The sequence below is a fragment of the Pseudoliparis swirei genome, chromosome 3 (assembly GCF_029220125.1).
Source record: "Pseudoliparis swirei isolate HS2019 ecotype Mariana Trench chromosome 3, NWPU_hadal_v1, whole genome shotgun sequence".
NCBI lineage: Eukaryota > Metazoa > Chordata > Actinopteri > Perciformes > Liparidae > Pseudoliparis > Pseudoliparis swirei.
The window spans coordinates 6,152,342-6,176,684 of NC_079390.1; the positions used below are offsets into that span (position 1 = coordinate 6,152,342).

Sequence of the window (24,343 nt, forward strand, 5' to 3'; positions counted from 1 at the left end):
ATGCCAACCAGCTGAGACATGCTCCAACATTCACAACATTCCTGTCATGGAACGGTATATTTACCTGCTTCATGCTGAAGAACAGCTGGGGAAAGAAAAAGGCTGAGATAGGATGCTGTAAAAAAAGGAAAGAAGAGGATAATGAGTATATATAACAGCTTGTGATTGTCACATGTCCGACGTGGGTCAAGATACTGCAGAAATACCCACACTGAATTGTGTATCTTGGCAATGTGTCCTGGATAAAGTGGAAAATATTACACAGAACAAAACTTGATTTTGACAACAAACATTCACACGCATGAAGTCAGATAAGCAAGGAAAACAGCTGCTTTCCAAATGTGTCACTGCATGAACGAAAAGATGCAATTATAATGACATTGACATTTTCTTGCTTGGTGGCGGAGGAAAGCTTTCATGAATGCAGTATGTGTAAAGTTCTCCATCTCTTTTTAGATGGGGATCATAACATAAGGACATCTAATAAGTGTAATATATAAAGCAACATATTTAGTGAGCACCTACAAAAACTACCAGCTCTCATTCTCATTATGGCTCGGCATGACCTTACTGTGACATTATTTTTTGCTAAATGGAATTAAATTCTCACATGCCTTGGCGGTATCATTTAAACTTTACTGCATTCACTGTAAACGGCTGCAAATCTGATGGACACAAATAAGATGTGTGATCTTCAAGAGACAGAGATTATTCTGCTCGTGGGTTTATAGGTGCAACCCTTTTAACTCTCTGTCCTCCCCAAGGCTTTCTCCCAACGAGACACTTGTCTTTTCCAGCTCTGTCCTGATAGCTATGGTATACACACACACACACACACACACACACACACATATATTTAAACCTGAACATAACAACAGAAGTCATGCAAGAGTGACACTGGTGGAGGTCATCTCTTGGTGACCTGCTGGAGAGTTGCATACAGGGCTCTCAAGTGTCACGCATTGAGCGTGAGACTCACGCATTTCGGTCTTAACCCTTGTGTTGCCTTCGGGTCAATTTGACCCGATTCAATGTTTAACCCTCCTGTTACCTTTATATTTACTAACATATTTTACCCTTGAGGTCAATATGACCCCAGCTATTAAAATCTCCAGAAAATTATTAGAATTAATATTGTTTTCCAAGTTTAAGTGTGAGGTACTTTATGTTTGTTTGTTGACTCCCGAAAGAACACCGACATTAAACATTGAATCGGGTCAAATTGACCCGAAGGCGACAGGAGGGTTAAATCACGCACTCCCGCCACACATCGTATTTCTCACGCTGAAAAAAACTCTCGGCTATTTACTGTTTTAATGTGCCGCAGCGCGCCAACATGAGCTGGCCGCGCTGCCCTCACCGTGGAGGAATCAAGCGCTCCCCTGGAGTTCTGCTGTGAGGAGCCACTTATCAGCCAATCAAAAAAAGAAATGGGCTACACAACAGCCAATCAGGGGAAAAAACGTATCTGTTGTATCTGGGAAAGATTTAATCCAGCAACCAATGAAAATAAAGCATCCTGGAATTGCGCGCGACTGACTGATATCCGAAAATTTCGTTCTGCGGGGGTGGGGGCAGTGTTGCCAGGTCCGCGGTTTTCCCGCAGAATTGGGCTACTTTTGAAGTGTTGCCGCGGGTTGAATTTTTTGTCCGCTGGTTCGGGTAGACCTATTTTGCATGCAAATTACATGAATATCTTTAAATAAAAATCCATATTTTAAATGAAATAATTTATTTATACCCAAATCCTGCAAAAACTGACTCCAGATCAGCACGTACACGCCGACACATCCGCGCAGTGCCTTCGATCTCCGCGACCTTGTCCGTCACCATGGAAACATTGTCACGTGACATCTAAGCGCTTTGGTGCTAGTGACGTCACGGAGCCCCGAACCAGAGTCTGTAAGTAGAAGTGATTTCCAGCAAAGCAGCAGGGATTTGTGAATCTCACAGGAGCGGTGGGCGATAGGCGGTTCAGAATCGCCTACACGGGAGGAGCGATTCATAGGCGAGTCTTTCAACCGCTGGCTGTCGAGGTGGTGCCCAGCGAATAATGTGGGCTACGTAGACAACTGGAAGACTTTCTGGGGAAAACCTGATCTGATGAGGAGGCGGCAATCATCCCCCGTTGGACGGAGCGCGTCTCATTTCTGCGAATATGACCAAGTTGATCACCGGACTTAATCTATGACAACCCAGGGTTCAGATCAGGAACCGGGAGCAGAGTTGTAGTTTAACACCCTTCTCTGCTCTTCCATTCGAGCAGTTACCCACCCTTGACTTTAGAGTAGAGACTGTGTCTGTCCCACGGCCACTTCAATTAAATAAATCAAAAGTAAGCAGAAGAGGAGTCGTACACAATAACCTTATACAAGTTAACACCATTATTTCAGCAGTGCAACAAAATAGGTCTATTAAATGTGGTCTCCTAAATATTCGATCTCTGTCATCTAAAGCTGTGTTACTGAATGATTTAATATCAGATAATCACATTGATTTATGTTGCCTAACTGAAACCTGGCTGAGCCATGAAGAATATGTCTGCCTGAATGAATCGACTCCTCCAAGTCATATTAATACTCACATTCCTCGAGGCACCGGTCGAGGAGGTGGAGTAGCAGCCATCTTTGAATCGAGCCTATTAATTAATCCTCAACCAAAATTACACTACACCTCATTTGAAAGCCTTGTTCTTAGTCTTTCACATCCAACCTGGAAAACACTACAGCCAATTCGATTTGTGATTCTGTACCGCCCACCAGGTCCATATTCAGAGTTTATATCTGAATTCTCAGAATTTATATCAAGTTTGGTTCTTAAAACCGATAAAGTTATTATTGTTGGAGATTTTAATATCCATGTGGATGTTGATAATGATTGCCTTAGTGCTGCATTCATCTCCTTGTTGGACTCGATTGGCTTCTGTCAGAGAGTACAGAAACCCACTCACAGCTTTGGCCACACGCTTGATCTTGTTCTTACTTATGGCGTTGACATTGAGCATTTGAACGCCTTCCCACAGAATCCTCTTCTGTCAGACCACAACCTCATAACTTTTGAATTTATACTACCGGAGTGTACTCCGTTAGTCAAAAGTTTCTACACTAGATGTCTAACTGATAGTGCTGTAGCTAAATTTAAAGAAGCGATTCCTTCTGTATTTGATTCGATACCACGTCTCAATATAACAGAGGACTCCTGGTCTAACTTTAGTCCGTCCCAGATTGATCATCTTGTTGACAGTGCCATAGGCTCTCTGAGAATGACACTGGACTCGATAGCCCTCTGAAGAAGAAGACAGTGAGGAAGAGGAGGTTTGCTCCTGGTATAACCCTCAGACCCGCAAACTGAAGCAACGTCACGAAGCTTGAACGCATATGGCGTTCAACTAATCTCGAAGAATCCCGCTTAGTTTGGCGAGATAGTCTTAAAACATATAAGAAGGCCCTCCGTAATGCCAGAGCAGCCTATTACTCATCAATAATAGAAAAAATAAGACAACCCCAGGTTTCTCTTCAGCACTGTAGCCAGGCTGACAGAGAGTCACAGCTCTGTGGAGCCGAGCATTCCTATAAACCTTAGTGGTAATGACTTTATGAACTTCTTTAATGAAAAGATTTTAACTATTAGGGACAAGATTAATAATCTCTTGCCCATAACCAGTGCCAATCTGTTCTCAAGTGGAATGGCCTTGGAAACCGCTGTATGCCCTGGTGTATATTTGAGGATTTTCTCCTATCAACCGTGACCAATTATTTTCAACGGTTTCTACTTGAACACGCCTACCTGTCTCTTGGACCCCATCCCGACGAGGCTGCTTAAAGACGTTTTGCCTTTAATTGGCGGCTCTCTATTAGATATTATCAATGTGTCTCTGCTAACAGGCCACGTACCACACTCCTTCAAGGTGGCTGTTATTAAACCTCTCCTGAAGAAGCCCACTCTGGATCCAGAGGTATTGGCTAACTACAGACCGATCTCTAACCTCCCTTCCTCTCCAAGATCCTTGAGAAAGTGGTCGCAAATCAGTTGTGCGACTTTCTACATCATAATAGTTTATTTGAGAAATTTCAATCAGGATTTAGAAAACACCACAGCACCGAGACGGCACTGGTGAAAATTACAAATGACCTCTTAATGGCAGCAGATAAAGGACTCCTCTCTGTCCTGGTCTTGTTAGACCTTAGTGCTGCATTCGACACCATTGACCATGACATCCTGTTACAGAGACTGGAGCAGTCGATTGGCATTTCAGGCACAGCACTAATTTGGTTTAAATCCTATTTATCAGATCGATCTCAGTTTGTATTTGTAAACGACGCCTCGATAACCACCAACGTTAATCACGGAGTTCCACAAGGTTCTGTGCTTGGACCAATTTTATTTACCTTATACATGCTTCCTTTGGGCAATATTATCAGGAAACACTCCATAAACTTTCATTGTTATGCAGATGACACTCAACTATATTTATCGATAAAACCAGAGGAGAGCAACCAACTCTGTAAAATTCAAGCATGTCTTAAAGACATAAAAACATGGATGACCTGCAACTTCTTGATGTTAAACTCAGACAAAACCGAAGTAATTTTAATCGGCCCTGAGCACCTCAGAGATCAATTATCTGGTGATGTGGATTCTGTAGACGGCATTGCCCTGGCATCCAACACCACTGTAAAGAATCTTGGCGTTATCTTTGATCGGGACTTGTCCTTTAACTCCCACGTAAAGCAAATCTCAAGGACTGCATTCTTTCATCTACGTAATATTTCAAAAATCAGGCACATCTTGTCTCAAAAGATGCAGAAAAATTGGTTCACGTTCGTTACTTCGAGACTGGATTACTGCAACTCCTTATTAGCAGGCTGCTCTAATAAATCTCTTAGGTCCCTCCAGTTGATCCAGAATGCTGCAGCTCGTGTTCTCACTAAAACTAAGAAAAGAGATCACATCACTCCTGCACTAGCTGCTCTGCACTGGCTCCCAGTAAAATCAAGAATCACTTTTAAAATTCTTCTCTTAACCTACAAAGCCTTGATTGGTGATGCTCCATCATATCTTAAGGAGCTTGTCGGACCATATTGCCCCACTAGAGAGCTACGCTCACTAAATGCGGGACTACTTGTAGTTCCTAGAGTCTTAAAAAGTAGAATGGGAGCCAGAGCCTTTAGTTATCAAGCTCCTCTTTTATGGAACCAGCTTCCAATTTCAGTCCGGGAGGCAGACACAGTCACCTCGTTTAAGAGTAGACTTAAGACCTTCCTCTTTGACAGAGCTTATAGTTAGGGCTGAATCAGGTTTGCCCTGGTCCAGCCCCTTGATATGCTGCTATAGGCTTATAGCTGCCGGGGACGTTTTAGGATGCACTGAGTACCTATCTCCTCTTTTTCTCTCCTTAAGGATGAATTTTCATCTCTCAATCACACGTTACTAACTCTGCTTTCTCCCGGAAGTCCTTTTGACTTTACGTCTCATGGGGTCATCGGACCCTATGAGACGGCATAGATCCTATCTGCCTGATGGATCGTCTGGGTCGTGGAATTCCTGCTCATGACTACGCCACTGTCCTGTTGAGACTCCGCCACTCCTCCTCCCCACCGCCATCTGCCTGATGGATCGTGGAGGTCTCCATCGTGGAATATGCCTACTATGAACTATTCATACACTCTGTCATATTCATTGAATGTATTTTAACTCTAAATCTGTCCTTCTGTACACATTACATCTATTGCATCTGTCCATCCTAGGAGAGGGATCCTCCTCTGTTGCTCTCCTCCAGGTTTCTTCCCTTTTTTTCCCCCTGAAGGGTTATTTGGGAGTTTTTCCTGGTCCGATGTGAGGTTTTGGGGCAGGGATGTCTATGTGTACAGATTGTAAAGCACTCCGAGACAAATTTGTAATTTGTGAAATTGGGCTATACAAATAAACTGAATTGAATTGAATTGAATTGATTATGAATCGCCTACCTCCCCAACGGGGTGGGACGGTTTGGCGAGAATCACCTCGTGTGATTACTCCTACACCCCATCCCGGGGTGGGTTTGGTTCTGTGGGATTCACAAATGGGGCCCTTTTAACCCCTTAGTTTAGTTTAGTTTATTTTAGTTTAGTTTAGTTTATTTTAGTTTATTTCGATCAGCAAAATATACAACAATCAGAATTCAACAAAAGAAGAAAGTGGCTGACCGAAAGGGTCGAGGCTGAAGCTATCTAGCTTATAAGTGCCCTAACCTATGATTTCTCAAAAAAACTTATTTCAAAGAACCATATATATATATATTAGTGCTGTGAAAAATAACGCGTTAACGCGTTATGATTAAATTACAGGATTAATTAGTAAAAAAAATTAAGCGTTTAACGCATGTGCAGAATGAGCTTCCAATACGTCTGTTGTTGGTCGTCTCTACAGCAGCATGTCATTCTGTCTCTACGTGTCGCGTTAACACGACTCCGATCTCCGTCTCGCGCGCGCCGCAGAGCTCCGGTGCTGGCGCCTGACGAAAAAAAGTCACTTGCGCCCCCCCCCCCCATCATGAAAGAATTATGCTTAGGACACCAACATGGTTAGCAGCGGTACTGGACATGGACTTTAAAAGCAGTGTATATGGTTTGGCACGGGCATATTTTGAGTTCTGATATTGGGCTGGTTTTTGGGCTGGTTTTAATTGGCCATTGGGCTGGTTTTGTAACACAGACCTGGCAACCCTGGGTGGGGGTGCTGATGGAAATGTCACTCTTGCCTTGAGAGCCCTGTTGCATATCATCACAAAAGACCAGTGGTGGACTGTAACAAAGAACTATGTTTCACTTGTAAATGAGTTTTCCACTCTATGCTACTTTGTACTGCTTCTCCACTACTTTTCAGAAGGAAATATTGTACTTATTTCACTATTGCAAAATATAACGACTGTCTGTGACTGGGAATATCGTGGACAAGTTGCTGTGTGACTGTATACAATGAACAAATACTTTACGATATATAATTCTGCTAACAACTGTGAACGACAGTGGATCGCTATCAGCTTTTTAAAAAAAACATGTCTGCATTGTCTGGTGTCTATTAGCTTACTCGCAGCTTCGTGTTTGCCACGATGAGGGTGGATTTACCGCTCGCCTGTCGCCTTTTTGACCCCTCCGACTTTCCGTAGTGCAAGCGGAAGTAGCAACGCGCGGGTCGCTCGCTGATTGCTTATGAAAACTATTTCGCGGGAGAGTTCGCTAGCCGGAGCTGTCTGCTGTCAACACTGACAATAACAGTTATTACATTCATAACACAATGAGTTTGTGGGTGGATAAATATCGACCGACGTCCCTCGGGAAACTCGACTATCATAAAGAGCAAGCGACCCAGCTGAAAAACCTGGTAAGAGGAGCAACCTGCGATGCTCACTGTCATCAGGCCAAGTTAGCATGAGCAGCAATACTCAATAGCTGCGTGAGGCTATCCACTAATTCAATATAAGTCACATTAACGTGAACTATATGTTGGAGAGCAGAACCGAGTTAAACTAACAGGTTCATGACATCATGGTCCATATCTGCCTAGTTTTGAAAGTCACATTAACATGGGATACACAATATGTTTAGTGCCACTATTCATAGATTCACATCACAATGCCCTCCAGTTTGGTAAATGTGTGTGTTTACAACATCAGGTATTATGATAAATGTGGCGCAAGTCATCTAACATTACCTAGTGGCTTATTAAGGCAATGCATGTTGATGACATTTTAGTCCAGTGGAGTCTAAGCAAAAAAATCTATTATAATAATAATATATATAAATATATAAAACAACTCTTTCTTTTTAATGTCTGTTTCAGGTTCAATGTGGCGACTTCCCCCACTTGTTGGTGTACGGGCCGTCGGGCGCGGGGAAGAAGACCCGCATCATGTGTCTGCTGAGGGAGCTGTATGGACCCGGGGTGGAGAAGCTCCGCATAGAGCACCAGACCATCGTGGTGAGAGGGAATATATGAAAATATACACACACACACACACACACACTAAACTACCAGTCACGCCAGACTCCTCTGTCCCCATGACAACACGATCAAATTGTCTGACGAAGGCTTACTTTCATTTTTTTTTTGTCTCCAGGCTCCCTCGAAGAAGAAAATTGAGATTAACACAATAGCCAGCAACTATCACTTGGAAATCAACCCGAGGTAACGTGATGAATAAGTAGCTCTGTACATTTACTGAAGTGCTGTAATTAATCAGTTTGGAGGCGATAATTTCAGAGAAAATGTTTCATTTTCTTCTGGAATGCATTTATTGTACAGCTGTAGATGTTGGTCACTTTGCAGATTATTATTTATTCATGGACTTTATGGTTGAGTTATTATTAGCCATCTACTCTGCGAACTTATGTTAGTGGTGCACTTTTCCCCTATGAATGGTTTGTTTGGTCACTCATTAAAAAAAAACTGAGGTGCAGGACAAGACGCGTGTCGGATAAGAAAGAGACCAGCAGGAACAGAAATGTTGGTTCTTTGAAGTTTGTGTCTTGTGTTTAGCGTCCTGCTGCCTGGCTCAGTGAGACTGTAATTACCTTCGCATTATGTTTTGATCGCCGTGTATTTATTTATGTATTTATTTATTTATTTGTATGCGTGTTATTCGCAAAACACAAAAAGTATTAAACCGAATCGCATGAAATTTGGTGGGATGATTGGTTATTATCCGGGGACCATTTGATTAGATTTTGGGATTGATCGGGTCAAAGGTCAAGGTCGTCTTTTTACCATAGCGCGGTCAATTTTTATCCAATTGGCATGCAACTAATGCCAAAATGTTCATAATTCAATGCCCAATCTTGTGATATGCGAAGGTATGCGCTCTACCGAGTGCCCGTTCTAGTTCATTTTCATTTCTGTTTCTAAAAGTGATGCTGGACACCAGGACCGCGTGGTGATTCAAGAGCTGATTAAAACTGTGGCTCAGTCTCAGCAGATCCAGGCGAGCACCCAGAGGGAGTTCAAAGGTAAGAAAGACGCACACCGTAGTGTCCCTTTAACTCGGGATCGCTGGGCCATGTTTAAGAATGGTCTTGTGTTTTTGTCTGATTCCACCTTGTGGCTCAGTGAAAAACAACAACATCAGACTCTCACTGTTGTAACTGGCACCTGCTTGTTTTCAGTGGTGTTGCTAACAGAGGTGGACCGACTCTCAAAGGACGCCCAGCATGCATTGCGCCGAACAATGGAGAAGTACGTGTCCACCTGCCGCCTCATCCTCTGCTCGACCTCCACCTCTAAAGTCATCGAGCCCATTCGGAGCCGTTGCCTGGCGATCAGAGTTCCTCTGCCGAGCACAGAAGAGGTACGGGGAAGAGGACGCGCTCAAGGTTGTCATTCGTAGTCATCTGAAAGTAGCAAAAGATTCCCGCGTGAGTCGCAATCAAGACGACGTTTCACCTGTTTACTCCCAGGGTTTTTCCTGGGTCAAAATGGGTCTTCGGGGCTCGGTCTGTGTTACCATGTCACCGTAATTAGCAGACATCCGTGTATTTTTTCTCCTTTTTTTCCATAAAGAATGGAGGCTATGCTTGAGGAAATCATTTTGCTTCCACTTTAGATTGAAATAGATCGGCTAATAGATTGACAATAGTCCAGGTGTATTGGTGCACGTCGGGCTGTTGAGTGAGTGATCAGCAGCTGGCCGCTCTGTCCATTCACCTCACAGCTGCGTATTGATCAGACAAGAAGACACGCTTATCAACTCGATTACTATTGATCAAAACAGAACGAGGGTTCGGCTGTAGCCTCCTTGAAACATACTATTGAGAACATATTCGCTGACATGCACGTGATGAACACATTTTTATTTATTTTTTCCATCGCAGACTTTTTTTTGCCTTAGGCGCTCAGGATTTGTCATAGGCGTTCGGGGAAAACGGCTTAGGCGCGCGCCCACATGTCCTCTATGCAGGAAAAACCCTGACTCCTCGTCTCCTGTGTTGTTGTCGTCCGCCAGGTCTGCAGTGTTTTGACATCGATCTGCAAAAAGGAGGGCCTGCTCCTTCCACCCGAGCTGGCCAAACGAATCTCGGAGAAGTCCGGTCGCAACCTCCGCAAAGCCCTTCTGATGTGCGAGGCGTGCAGAGTGCAGCAGTACGTCGCCACGAGACACGCCGTCACTCCTTCACGTCGCACTCCTTGGATTTGTTGGGGGGTATAAATGAAAATGATTTGCTTATTTCCGCCTGCGTTATTCTTTCCCAGGTATCCCTTCTCGGCGGACCAAGACGTCCCGCAGACGGACTGGGAGGTCTACCTCCGAGAAACCGCCAACGCCATCGTCAGCCAGCAAACCCCTCAGAGGTCGGGGAGGCAGAAAGAGAGAGAAGAGCTTTGGTTTGTTTTCGTGGGTGTGCTTCACTGCTGAGGCCCCATCTGTGTCCGTTCCAGGTTGTTGGAGGTTCGCGCCAGGCTGTACGAGCTGTTGACTCACTGCATCCCTCCCGATATCATAATGAAGGTAGCGTTCGTCTGCCGTCTGTGTTAAAAAAAAGGGTTTGCAGTGATGTTTACGGTCACGATTATTCACTTTTTTCTCATCCAATCCTCCCAACAGGGTCTGGTAACCGAGTTGCTGAGTAACTGCGATGGTCAGCTGAAGACGGAGGTGGCCCACATGGCGGCCTACTACGAACACCGCCTGCAGCTGGGCAGCAAGGCCATCTACCACCTCGAGGCTTTCACCGCCAAGTTCATGGCCATCTACAAGAAGTTCATGGAAGACGGTCTGGATGGGATGATGTTTTGACTGACTAGAAAACGGATACTTTTCTTCAACAGCCATTGTTGTTGTTGTTTTTTTCCCCGACGAGACTTCCTTTGGACTTCATACAGGTGTGTGTTCTGTACGGCTCGCTGTGGCATGAACATAACTCAGCCGGAAACAAGTCGGTCTTACAGTTCGTTGCTTTCTGCCCAGAAATTCAGCTCTGCACATAGTTTGTAAACCTAGAACTGTCACTAGTGGGGGGTTTTTTTTTTAATGCAAACTGAGCAGTTTTTATAGGTGCAGGCAATTATTTGTATTAAAAACCATATGTAAGGCTGAGATGTTTCCCTAAATATCTGCATCAGAACATAATAAATGTCTTTGTTTATATAAAAAACTAATCTGGTGGTGTTCTCTGAAAATGACCAAACGTGGGCTTTATTATTTAATGAACAAACACGACATTCTGTACATGAAACTTAACATTTTACATCGCAATCATGAGTTTGACAAGAGCGGCCGCGGCATCGACCCGCGTACGGCGCCGTCTGATGGCGCTCTGAGGTTGCATACAACCGCCGGGCTGTAAAAGTGTCTTCATCTTCTTATTTAACCCTCCTGTTAACTTAGGGTCAATTTGACCCCATTCAATGTTTAATGTCGGTGTTCTTTGGGGTCAATTTGACCCCAGGCTGTTTTTCACTGTCAAACATATGAAAGATCACCTTTTTTATATATTTAAAGGGCTATTTAGGTAGTCAACAAACAAACAAAGTACCTCACACTTAAACTTGGGAAACAATATTAATTCTAATTTTCTGGAGGTTTTAATTGCTGGGGTCAAATTGACCCCGAGGGTAAAATGTCAGTAAATATAAAGGTAACAGGAGGGTTAAAGAGATGTATTGTTAAGTTGAGCACTAAGATAATCAGAAGAAATACCCAATACAGTCACGACACAAACATTACAAATATAAAAAAAGATTCTTTTGAGATGTTCTGCCAACCCATTAAAAGCAGAACAACAGGTTTCCTTCTTTGGATTCGACGGGTAAATTATCTGGTGGAGTGCAAAGAGGTCTCAAAGAAATGTAAACCACTCGTCGGGTGACTCGATCAACTCTCAAGCAGCTTGAAGAAGCCATTATACACATATTATACACGTATTATACACATCATCTGGAGCCGATAACAACAACCGGCTCGGTTTGTTTTCTTGAGTGATTTAGGGACATAAAGTCCTCAGTAAGACTCTCTGTGTCTCTTGGCTGTGTAGTAGATGATGAGGCCCAGGCTGACCAGCGCCCCGGAACCCACCAGGGTCAGGAAGCCCACCACGGGCCTCTTGACCAGCGCCTGGCAGCCGAGGCAGGGCTGCGGCCCGCTGGGACACTGCTGCGGGGCGGCGCCCGGAATAGGGAAGCCGTTGTGCCGGATGATGTTGCGATAGTTGGAGAGCGAGGCCTTGACGATGACCTCCTCGTGAACGTGGCCGTACAAGCCGAAGCCCGGGTCCCGCTGGTCGCTCAGGGCGTACGCAAAGTAACCCTTCAGGTTCACGCCATCCAGAGTGTACGCTGAGGAGGAGGAGAGGAACACGCGACAGCTTCACGACTCATTTTCAGGGACTTTCATGCCAGTTGCTGGGGCTGGATGCGTCTGACAGCAAATGATTGACCTTTGACCTCATTTATTGTTTATCCGGAGCATATACACATATGATAAGTTGCATAATGAAGTTATAAGCAGATCTGAGGACAAGTATTGAAAAATCAACAGTTAGAACTTATCCTATACAGGCATATTGCATATATTGTTTACAGCTACATCAATGCATATTTAAAATCTGACTTTTTTTTGTACTGCAGCTGGAGGGTTGAAATTGATTGTTTTGATTTGCAGTCCCCAAAAAAGTAGTCGTAGTTTTTAGCAGTAGATAGTAACTTTGGTAGTGACAAGCACACTGAAAATTTTAAAAATAAAAATTCTGTCTGAGTTATTGTTTATTATTATTTATTTAAAATAATAATAATAAAATAGGAAGTAAGATAGGCATTTTCATAGATCAAATCATTCAATGTAAAAAGTAAAAGGTAATACATTCCTCACATGTCATGGTTGATGTATTTTAGTCCAAATAAAATGTAATATATAGTGACGTATACTCACTGTTTTCTGAGGGTGGTTGCCCCCTAGTGGCTGGAGAGCGAACTTAAACACAGTCACATTAAACTGTGCACGCCATCGGCTCATGTGACGCTGCGAGGTCTCAAAGTGCACGCCGAGGTCTTCCCTGAGTGTAACCCAGTAAACTTTGCAAGGACGTGTAATTGGATAGCGAGTGACCTTGACTCCACAACCCAAAAGAAGAGTGTGTATCTGTTGATATTTTTGTCTGTTTGGGGTCAGTGACCTAAATACATGTCTAATCATTAAACTCCACAGAGGCCAGTAAGGGGGGAAAACTTCAGTCCCCGCAGAAGGATTTACAACTGGATGCAGTCATTATAGTCTCCATCGGTTTTGCATTATTCCTATAATATAAAATCTCAACAGCAAGATGTCGTGTGTCTGGAGTCTCACCTTTCAGCGCCTCGTTGATGTAGTTGTACAGATAGTAGACCCTCAGGCTGTCATTGAAGTGGGCCGGGTCCTCCTGCGCCCCGTTAGCCATCACATAGATGGGCACATCGCAGTAGTGCTCCCTCACCTGACACCGCGGGAGAGCAACGGAAGTATGTATTTTTATATATATATATATATATCAAAGTACATCACAAGTACGAACAACAGTCCACTTTTCATCGACTGGGTATGAAAACACTTCCAAGTGGAATATGCAATGATAAGCCACTCTTGGTTTTGAAATGATATTTTAAAGACGGTGTTTGTAGACATTTAGAAATCTGAATATAAAGTTAGAGATTTTTTTCCATCAAGAAAACAACAACAAAATTATTATAGTTGCACCCCTCATTGAAAAATTCTGAATATATTATTATTTATTTTATATATATATATAATAAATATATACACTACTGGTCAAAAGTTTTAGAGCACTTCCCCCATTTTTCCAGTTTTTATTGAAATGTAAGCAGTTCCAGTGAATAACCTGAAATGGTACAAAGGTCAGCGGCAAACTGCCAGAGGTTAAGCTAAAAAGTTTAGGTTACCAAAAACTGAAAAATAATGTACATTTCAGAGTTATACAAAAAAGTATTTTTCAGGGAACAAGTGATGGGTTACCAACGTGCAGCTGGAAGAACTTTCTGAACAATATTTGATCTCCATTGTAGAAACGACACGAGTGAGTTATGTTATATCCGCACAAGGTGGCTATACTTTGATGAGTCAAACTCTTAGATTACATTTTGGTCATCAAAATGATTCCATGATTTCTTTTTTATCTCCAATTGTTTATTTGTTGTATGCTTTAATTTCAAGAGTACATTAAGAAATCAAACTGTGTACATTTCAATAAAAACTGGAGAATTTGAGGTAGTGTATATTATAAATCTAATATTAAACTATTCTTACAATCAAAATGTTCAATATTATGTTCCCGTCAACTTGCCAACTACTAGTTTAAGTCAATAAAAAAGTGTGAGTCAGCGATAGATCCAGCTTGTTATCTCTTCACTAGACTCACACCGGGCTCACCCAGTTGAGGGCTTTCCTGAGACCCCAGGGCACCACAGGCCACGGGGACATGATCCATGTGGTGTCGATCATGTGCTGGACCTCCAGCTCGGCTGTGTAGGTGTACCTGGAAGATAAAAGAACATCCTCACTCATGTCTGGCGCCTTCAAGACGTATCACGACAACGGGGCTAAATATTGGTCCTCAACTCAACACTATCCAAGTAGCTTTTAAAATGTCATACCTCGCCCTCGCCCCTCTTGTTTCCCGTGTGTGTGTGTGTGTGTGTGTGTGTGTGTCATCTTTAACTACCAAAACAATGGGAAGAAAAAAAGTGGCTTTATCTTACGAGTCCTCCATGGCGTGCGTCACCAGCTCGGTGCTGAAGTGACTGATGGCAAAGAAGTCATAGGTCCCTTTAACCAGCTGCCTGTCCTCCTCATTGAACACTGGCAGGCTGAGGAAGCACACACACACACACACAGATTATTAATTGTGCATACTTAACATGTTGTCATTAATGATATCGTGCTACTACAATGATCCTGAAGTCCCACCATATTACATCTCTGAATGATCCCAGTTTAAATCCAACCAATCTGTTCACATGTCCTCTCGTGCCTCTAAACTGCGATGCTTATTCTGTAGCCAACAAAGTGAAAGTATTGAAGTAAGAACCAAGCATTTGTACTCCAGTGAGTTGAGCTGCCGCAGCCAGCTCCTCATTCCCAGAGGGTAGTCCCCGCTGCCGAAGATGGGCTCTGCAAACCAGCCCACGCGGAAGTCCAGAACCCTTTTAGCCGGTTCCACGTCTTCACGGCTCGACGAAAAGGCCGGTTCCACCCAGTCCATGTGCAGAGCCAGAGACACCTGGGACACAGCGCCGAGCAGAACACGGCGGCACAGATATCATCTGGGACATCTTCATTCTCCGATGGACTGAAGTGATTCATGAAAGCGTTTACATTTACTTTATGAACGGTTTAAAACACATCGTCAAGTCTTATGCACACCACACTGTATTTTATTACACCAGAAAGAGTAATTAATTTGTATTTTTTTTACATTAATTGCACCAGAAAGTGATTAATTTGTTTTTTTACATGAATTGCTCCAGAAAGTGATTAATTTGTATTTTTTTAACATAAATTCGACCAGAAAGTGATAATTTGTTTTGTTTTTTACATAAATTGGATCAGAAAGAGTAATTAATTTGTATTTTTTTTACATTAATTGCACCAGAAAGAGTGATTAATTATTTATTTTTTACATGAATTACTTCAGAAAGAGTGATTAATTATTTTTTTGCTTTTTAAATAAATTGGACCAGAAAGAGTGATTAATTCTTTTTTTTATTTTTTTACATGAATTGCAACAGAAAGAGTGATTAATTAATTTATTTTTTACATGAATTGCAACAGAAAGAATGATTAATTTGGAGTAGCAAAAGCAGCGAGAGCCAACACGAAAAAATTAAAAACCCAACACACAAATGTCCACAACAAAAGATCCATTAACAATATATAACTGTACTGACAAAAGATGACTCACATTTGATAAAACAACATACCGTTATGATAAAAGTCATCAAGTATACATTCTGAATACATTCCTGTACTGACCTTTCCTCCCTGTGCGTGTCTGAACTCGCGGTGGTAGGCGCGCCAGGCCAGGGCGTGCGCCCGCAGCATCTGGTGACCCTCCTGGTAGCTCACCGTCTCGTCGTTGGGCTCGTTCAGGGTGATCCACATCTTCACATGGGCGCCCAGCTCTCTGTAACAAAGTCTGGCGTAGTCCGCGAACGCCTCTGGAGTCTCTCTGAGAAGAAAAAAGAAAAGGGGAACATTTTAATTACGCGCTGAGCTCGCATTCATATCAGGCATATTCATTTAACCTTGAAATTCAGGTATAAATAATCACTATGTAACAAAAGACTGTTTAACAAAAGCTCAGACACACACACACACACAAATAAATGTAATAGATGAATCATAGGAGATATATTGCAATCTAATAATAAATGTTGTGCCAATACAGATACAAATGCCAATACATAAGGTGGATCCAGCGTGTACATATTGTAATCACTGGTTTTAGTGATATCTCTAAACATGACGGCTACTGATAGCGGTTTCATGTCGATGGCAGACCAGGCACATCAGACCAGTGGGGCAATTGCAATAAACTATATCTGATAAAGATGGGTGTTTATTAGTTCTGTGTTCGAAATTTTCCAGCTTACTATGTGCTTATTCTGAGTTTAACATGTGCTTATTCTGTGTTTATTATTTGCTTATTATGTGGTTATTATGTCCTTAATATGTGCTTATTCTGAGTTTATTATGTGCTTATTATTTGGTTATTATGTGATTATTATGTGGTTATTATGTGCTTATTATGAGCTTATTATGTGCTTATTATGTGCTGATTATGAGCTTATTATGAGCTTATTATGTGCTTTTAATGGGCTTATTATGAGCTTATTATGTGGTTATTATGGTCTTAATATGTGCTTATTCTGAGTTTATTATGTGCTTATTATGTGCTTAATATATGAGCTTATTATGTGCTTATTATGAGCTTATTATGTGCTTACTATGTGCTTTTAATGGGCTTATTATGAGCTTATTATGTGCTTATTATAAGCTTTATTATGAGCTTATTATGTGCTTATTATAAGCTTATTATGATCTTATTATGTGCTTATTATGTGCTTATTATGAGCTTATTATGTGCTTATTGTGAGCTTCCGACCTGTTCAGCCACCTGTTGGTGGATTCCAGCGGGGCCGGCAGGCTGCTGCGCAGGCGCGTGTGGTGCCACAGGGTGACCACGGGCGTGACATTGGCCTCCAGCAGCTGACGGGTGAAGCAGCGGTAGTAGGCCAGCAGGGTGGTGTTGGGATGAGCCACGTCGCCCGTAGGCACCACAGCTGACCAGTTGAGGGAGAAGTGGAAGTGGTTCACCCCGACTCGCCGGATTTCATCCACCTGAAGAGAGGGAGGAGGAATAAGTGGCACAGCTTTAACTTTCACACACCTGGAGGAACAGCACCAATCTATTGGAAAACTAAGCTCTTTAACACAAAAACCATGAGGGAGAACCCAAAGTGAGTCTGTTACAGCCCATCAGTTGATGAACCCCTAAGAAAGTACAAATACAAATATTCAAGTTATTTTTATTGTATAGATTTTAGGATTTTTTAATTATGTGACATAAAGTGTCTTTGAGTACATTGAAAAGCACGATATACATTTTATTTGTATTATAATTATAATTATTATTAATTCTTGAATATTAAGTGACTGAAAGAACCAAAAAGGCCTCCACACTGCTGGTTACGTCATTATTTTTACAAACATGTACCACAAAGTGACAACAAATGTTTACTTTAAATGTTTAAAAAAATACTTATTAAGAATTACTAAGAAAATAAGTGTGCTACAAAGTCATTTTAATTTCATTTATCTCTTCATGTTGCATTTCGGAGCTGTAGAACAGACATGATCCCTCACCATCTTCCCACCCACACACACACACACGGCCAAATGTGCTTTAATGTTACGGTAACTGTGAAAAATACAAAAGATAAACGTTTGAGCGGTCGGAGAAGCCACCTGTTGTCGGATGGAGGCGTAGTCGGCGCAGTGAGCGGCTCGGCGTACCGGCGGCACGCTGAAGCCCTTCAGCCTCATCAGCTCTCCGTTGTTGGAGATGTTCCACAAGTAAACACTGGGGTCTGAAAACTGGCTGGGGGTGGTCTCCACCTATTGACATGAGGGGAAAACAGAAGGAACACACCAATGTAAACATGCACTGAGGCGCCCTCTCGCCAGCTGTTTACCCAAAACGCAGCGCGGCCAATCGAGACCAAGCGGCACCGATCGATAGGAAGACTCGGTGCTGACGCTGTCAGCGTGTGTGGTTTATGATTAAGAGATGATTCATCAGTGTGGCGGTTCCTGAGCTGGACTTTCAACCATGAAAGCTAAAAACTTAGTAACGGCGGAGAGGAAATACAGCGACTAATTTACTTAATAATAAATAGATAAATAACATATTAATAGTGATAATACTTCACTAAATATTAGAGCCGTTTGTACTGAAAACGCTCAACCAGAGTAAATAAAGTGTTAATGTTTTCTCAAATTCTTCTGTTTCGGAGGTAATGTTCTCACCTCTGAACTTTGGCAACTTCCTGTCCTTCCAAAACACAAACACACACACACCAACACACACACACACACACACCTGTATGGAGTTGGCTGAGACCCCCCAGGCAAAATCACACGGGAAGATTCCTTGTGCTGGTGTGTTCTCTGGGAGTTCTGGGAAACCGTTCTTCCGGATGACGTTTCTGGAGGAATAATGAATAATCATCCGATCAGGAGGAGCTGAGAGTGAACATGAGGTCACTCGCTGTGAGGCGTCATGGAGATGTGCCGTTGTGTGGACAGTCCATCAATAAAGCTTTCAGAAGGAAATGGTAGAATTGTTATTGCACACATTACAATAGAGGGCATCCGTTGTCAAACTCACCACCGGTCACAGAGTGACATAAGAGGAGGGAGCGAGGGGAGAGGAGCGAGCGAGGGGAGAGGAGGGAGCAAAGGGAGAGGAGGGAGCAAAGGAAGAGGAGGGGGGGAGTGAGGGAAGAGGAGGGAGCGAAGGAAGAGGAGGGAGCGAGGGGAGAGGAATAAACTGAATTGAATTGAGGGAGCAAAGGAAGAGGAGGGAAGGTGTGAGGGAAGAGGAGGGTGCGAAGGAAGAGGAGCGAGCAAGGGGCGGGGAGGGAGAGAGGGAAGGAGCGAGGGAAGAGGAGGGAGTGAGGGGAGAAGAGAGAGCGAGGGAAGAGGAGGCAGCGAGGGAAGAATCCTCTTGGCCCCACTACCTGTAGAAGGTGGCGGACGTCTTGGGCTCCCTCTTCATGTCCAGCGTGCTGAAGTCCACGTAGTAGAGGCCTCGGCGGATCCCGTACTCGCGGTGCCACTCGAAGCCGTCGATGAGCGACCAGGCCGTGTAGCCGATCAAGTTCACGCCGTCGAGGACGATGGCTGACGGACAGACGGACAGAGTCATGGATTATGCGTCATACTCTGGTTGATGGGTGTGTGTGTGAGAGAGAGAGTGTGCGTGTGTCCTCGCTCACATTTCAGCGCCTCTGCGATGAACCTCTTGAGGTAGTACATGTGTTTTGGGTCCTCCGTCTTCGTGTTGCCGAGGACGTACCTGTGCGGGAGTGAAAATAAGACGTTCCACCTCCAGGACACACACAGGAGAATAAATCACACACGGACGGACATCAGGACGTCCGCACCCACCAACCGCTCTGCACCACGAAGATGGGCGGCCTGTTGTACTCGGCATTGACCCAGTAGAGCAGCATCCTCAGGTCCAGCTCCTCCTTCTGCCCGAACTTCAGGCTGTCGTTGATGAGCTGGAAGCTCAGGGCCGCCCCGTGGGACAGGGCGAAGAAGTCGGCCGTGCCCCTCACCCGCTCCCTCTCCTCCGGGGTGAAGGAGGGCAGACGCGAGCCCAGCCTCGCCTTCATGCAGGGGGGGTAGTCTCCGTCGATGAAGAGGGGCCGGGCGAACCAGCCCAGCACGTGGTCCAGGGAGCACTGGCACTCCCGCAGGCTCTCCCGGCGCGTGCGGCTGGGCTTGATCCAGTGGGAGGCCAGCGCCATGGAGAGCTTGCCCTGCTGGCGGGGGCGGTAGTGGCGGTCGTAGAGATGCCATGCAGCCGCGTGAGCCTGGAGGGAGGGGGGGGGGGGGGGGTCAGACATGATGGTCAGACAGAAGGGGAAGGAGATGAGGGTGTAGGTATAAAATGATCATGGAATGTTTAGAGGGCGAAGAGTGGTGGGACAACATTTAAAAATATATATAATTATATTTTATAGAACTGCTTTGAAGTGACGTCGTCCTTTTGTGCAGTTCTTTGGGTCCCTTCATTTTGTTTGTCTGTTCTTTATTTTGAATTAGTATTTTACAATTCCATTTGTTTTGCCTTGATTCTTTGTAAACTCTGTTTTTAGAGGTGCTATATAAAAAAAGTTTTTATTATTATTATTATTATTGCATTCAGGTCAGTGCAGTTTAAAATATGTCACAAGTGACTATTGAAAGACAGTCAAACACTAGGGAGACTTCACATCAAAATAAAAATATATGAATCTAAAGAGATCTAAATTAAAAGTTTCCAAATTCTAAAAGTGAAAAAAATAAAAATAAACACAATAGTAAAAGCAGTTTTTGAACTGCACTCCAATACATGTTATGTTTCGTTTTTTAAACCAATTCATAGAGGAAATGGCATAATTGATGATACTAATATTAATATAATCCTCACCTTGATTAGATTGTGTCCGACACGGAACGGGAGGTCGGGGTCGTTCTTTATCCCGGGAGCGACCACTCCGGTGCCGTACCCGTGCCGCGCCACCACAAACGGGTTATCGATGGTGATCCAATACTTCACATCATCCCCGAAGGTCTGGAAACAGAAATCGGCGTAGTCCTTGAAAATCCCCACCAGCTCCGGGTGGCTCCAGCCGCCGAGGGTCTGCTGGAGGTGGTCCGGCAGGTCCCAGTGGTAGAGCGTGACCACCGGCTGCACGTGGCGCTCCTTCAGCTTCTTGATGAGCGTCCGGTAGTAGTTGGTGCCGATTTCGTTGTAACTCCCGCGGGTGCCGTTGGGAAATATCCTGGACCAGGATAGGGAGAACCGGTAGTGGGTGACCTCGAGCTGCTCGATGGCTCTCAAGTCCCTGTGGATGTTGTGATAGCTGTCGCTGCCCACGTCCCCGGTGGTGATTCGGTTCCCACCGCGCGTAAAAGTGTCCCAAATGGAGAGCCCCTTGCCGTCCTTATCAAACGCGCCCTCCACCTGGTACGCCGCCGTGCCCACTGCCCACATGAAGTCCTTGGGGAAGGTATCGTAGAGGAACGCCTTGTCTTCCGGATAGGGCAGTTTACTGAAACGACCCCACGTTTTCAAACCGGCGTTCGGCTTTGCGGCCGCAGAGGCGAGGAGGGCGAGACACGTCCAAAGGGCGAGCGGACCACTCATGTTGCCCTCCGATGTCCAGTGGAACCCTCGATGTGTCATTCAGCCATGCTCCGGGCGGCCAGGGACTATATAGCGGGCTGCGGAGTGCAGGCAACCAGCTGTGAACCCGCCACACGCCGCCTCCACAGATCCATCAATGATTAGCCAAAGCACCTGACGCACGAAGGTCTCCATGGGCACAACGTGATGCGAGCAGCCCGGAATGATCACTAGCCTGCTAAGCAGGGAACCATTAGGGGAAGATTTAATATGAATGAATAAGGAATCATTTCCAAATTAAATTGGGATTTCTTTCTCATTCTGTTTTCGTGAAGCTTCAGAGTGCCTTTTCTTCAAGATGAGTATTTCTACCTGAAGTGGACTCGTCCTGTAGGACCCAGGTGGTGCAAAGCCTTAATGTGATCTCAGTAACATCCCATTACCATATATCCTGCACCAGATAATCTCATGACGGCATTTATACGTCAAGAGCAGAACAACTGAGTGAGTTTCTCACTGAATCAAGTTCAGTCAGGGAGCGAGGGAAGAGGAGGGAGTGAGGGAGGAGGAGGGACCGAGGGGAGAGGAAGGAGCGAGGGAAGAGGAGGGAGTGAGGGTAGAAGGAGCAAGGGGAGAGTAAGGAACGAGGGAAGAGGAGGGAGCGAGGAGTCATGGGAGCAAGGGGAGAAGGAGTAAGGGAAGAGGAGGGAGCGAGGGAAGAGGAAGGAGCGAGGGAGAGGAGAGGAAGGAGCGAGGGAGAGGAGGGAGCGATGGGAGAGGAAGATATGCAAACAGCAGTCAGTGCTGCTGGTCACTCCAGGGTTGCTTGGAAACTCAGACCTCTTGGTCCACAGCACATGCAGACATAACTGAAGAGGGTTCGGCTGTTGATTGAGAGAGAGAGAGAGAGAGAGAGAGAGTCAACATAGGAATAAACATTCTGAGATAGGTACACATTATCATTCAATCATTTGTGTTTATGTAACCGTGTAATGTTCCTTCTGGTCACATGACATCTATTGTTCTGTCCATCCGGAGAGGGATCCTCCTGTTGCTCTCCTGATGGGTTCTTTCCTTTTTTCCCCCTGAACGTTTTTTTCCCCCTATTTCTTGGGAGTTTTTCCTGATCCGATGTGAGGCCAAAGGTCAGGGATGTCAAACATTACTTCCTCTCAGTTTTTCCAACGTGTGAATTGTCTGCTTGGTATCAGCCAACATATATTTGGGTTTCACCGGATGGCTTCAAGTTGGTTTTGTTCCAGTTTTCTGATAAACCAAAACCTCTTTAATGGATAATGCCAATAATCAATGTTTTGAATAAGGCGTAGAAAGATTTCTAAAGACAAAACTGAAATATTTATCAAAGCTGTACAGGTTATCAGCACAAGATATACCACATAAGTAATATTCTGGTGAACTGGGCAGTCAGGTGCTTTTTTTTTTACATACACACTGTTATACAAATGCATTACAAATAATAATTTCAACAAATATGAAAATAAATCCCAGCGTACATTTATGAACCCCAGGTGGCTCATGGCTCATCTGATGCAGGAGCAGCTGGCAGTGGCCCAGTAGCGGTCATGGAACATAACCAGGGGCATTGTGGGTGTTTTTTTCCACCGAGCTGAGCTGCACTGGGAAGTTTAGATCTCAAGTGCACATGCATAAGCAATGTGGAGCAAAGTTTCCATATTTAGAAGGAAGTACACCAGGAGAGAACCAGCTGGTGGTGATGGGACATCTGAAGAGGAGAGGGTCGGATATTTAGATGAGGAATAGATAAAATACTGTGTGACCAAAACAAACTCCAACAGTAAATTGAGCCGATTGTTTAATTGTTGGAATCAGAAATCTAAACGTTACGTTGGTTAAAGATATTCTGAAGACCACAGAGGGTTCAATTATTTAGCCGGTTGATAAATTGCAGTCCACATCAAACATGTAGTTTATTTCTACATAAAGCAATAACTCATTCTGGTAGCAGCTGCCACATCCGGCTTTCTTTCTTCCATCTCAGGCTGGAAAAAAAAAGAACAAATAAAGTGAACTTACAGTCCCCAAAGCAGCAAATTGTTCAATTATTAGCTGGGGAAATTAATAATCCATCGGCACGCCAAGAAATGAGTGCTGTGGAAGTGTCGTTAGTTCAGCAACATTCAATACCCAAAGAGGAAGTGAAGAGGCGTGGAAAAAAAATCAAGTTTGTTGATGTTTAGAACAATTTCACCTCTTTATGAAAGCGGACTGAAGGGGGCCCTTTGATACGATAAAGATTAATACTGAATATATTTAGCATTTCACTGGGACAAGTGATAGAAGTCACTTTGACGGGATCGTTGATCAACGGCTCCAAGTCACAAAACTTTAGAAAAACATATTTTTAATGTCTGCCAGTCTCCTGCCAGGCAACAAAATAATTTAATAAAAAAAGGCTATATTTATGACATTTCTGATCAGAAGACATTTTCACAGCAGAAATATACTTCTTTTCTCACTCATGTAAAAAGGTGACACTTTTGTATTACCAACTACTAACCTGTACTTACCTGAGAAGTGTCAAAGGCCAACAATAGTCTAAAACACTGGTTCTCAAGCGGGGGCACGCGGACCCCTGTAGGTACGAGAAGGAACTGCAAGTGTAAGTGAGAAAATGAAAAGAAAAAAATTCCTTTAAACAATATTCAATAAGATACAAGTGTATGTTCATAAACTGAATTTTATACATTATATATTAAATCAGACACTGATGGCACAGCGCTGTGTATTACTCCTTTTCAACCACCAATGAGTTGCTGGTTCGGGGAACATCGCTGAAAAACCAGCGCTCTAATATTTACATATTTTGAGTTACACCTGAAGGCGTCACAGCAGGTGATCTGCTTCATCCAAGACTTTGAAAAAGAAATAAAGAGAACTTGGGC

General features: G+C 43.9%; 2 protein-coding genes across 2 annotated transcripts; one reads left to right on the forward strand and one right to left on the reverse strand.

The window, feature by feature from the left end:
- The first annotated feature begins 7,090 nt into the window (after positions 1–7,090).
- rfc3 (replication factor C (activator 1) 3) lies at positions 7,091–11,130 on the forward strand. The gene is made up of 9 exons (XM_056440631.1): positions 7,091–7,362; positions 7,822–7,959; positions 8,099–8,166; positions 8,887–8,984; positions 9,141–9,322; positions 9,977–10,113; positions 10,225–10,323; positions 10,411–10,480; positions 10,577–11,130. Exons 1-9 carry the CDS (start codon positions 7,276–7,278, stop codon positions 10,766–10,768), a joined length of 1,071 nt encoding a protein of 356 aa, XP_056296606.1. The 5' UTR covers positions 7,091–7,275; the 3' UTR covers positions 10,769–11,130.
- Positions 11,131–11,161: 31 nt separating this feature from the next.
- On the reverse strand, positions 11,162–24,253 carry kl (klotho). The gene is made up of 14 exons (XM_056440620.1): positions 22,934–24,253; positions 20,721–22,303; positions 19,691–20,121; positions 19,519–19,598; positions 19,261–19,423; positions 18,621–18,726; positions 17,987–18,136; positions 17,124–17,359; positions 15,992–16,187; positions 15,061–15,239; positions 14,719–14,826; positions 14,390–14,495; positions 13,313–13,439; positions 11,162–12,306 (listed from the first exon to the last, which is right to left on the reverse strand). Exons 2-14 carry the CDS (start codon positions 21,477–21,479, stop codon positions 11,972–11,974), a joined length of 2,976 nt encoding a protein of 991 aa, XP_056296595.1. The 5' UTR covers positions 21,480–22,303; positions 22,934–24,253; the 3' UTR covers positions 11,162–11,971.
- Between the last annotated feature and the right edge of the window lie 90 nt (positions 24,254–24,343).

Bases quoted from the DNA above. Each gene is read 5' to 3' on its own strand.
- kl (XM_056440620.1), bottom strand. From the start codon at position 21,479: ATGACACATCGAGGGTTCCACTGGACATCGGAGGGCAACATGAGTGGT. The intron at 19,599-19,690 runs GTGGGTGCGGAC...ACTCCCGCACAG, and splicing joins TTCGTGGTGCAGAGCGGTTG to GTACGTCCTCGGCAACACGA. The intron at 15,240-15,991 runs GTCAGTACAGGA...GCTGTGTCCCAG, and splicing joins GACACGCACAGGGAGGAAAG to GTGTCTCTGGCTCTGCACAT.
- rfc3 (XM_056440631.1), top strand. From the start codon at position 7,276: ATGAGTTTGTGGGTGGATAAATATCGACCGACGTCCCTCGGGAAACTC. The intron at 10,114-10,224 runs GTACGTCGCCAC...ATTCTTTCCCAG, and splicing joins GAGGCGTGCAGAGTGCAGCA to GTATCCCTTCTCGGCGGACC. The intron at 10,324-10,410 runs GTCGGGGAGGCA...TGTCCGTTCCAG, and splicing joins AGCCAGCAAACCCCTCAGAG to GTTGTTGGAGGTTCGCGCCA.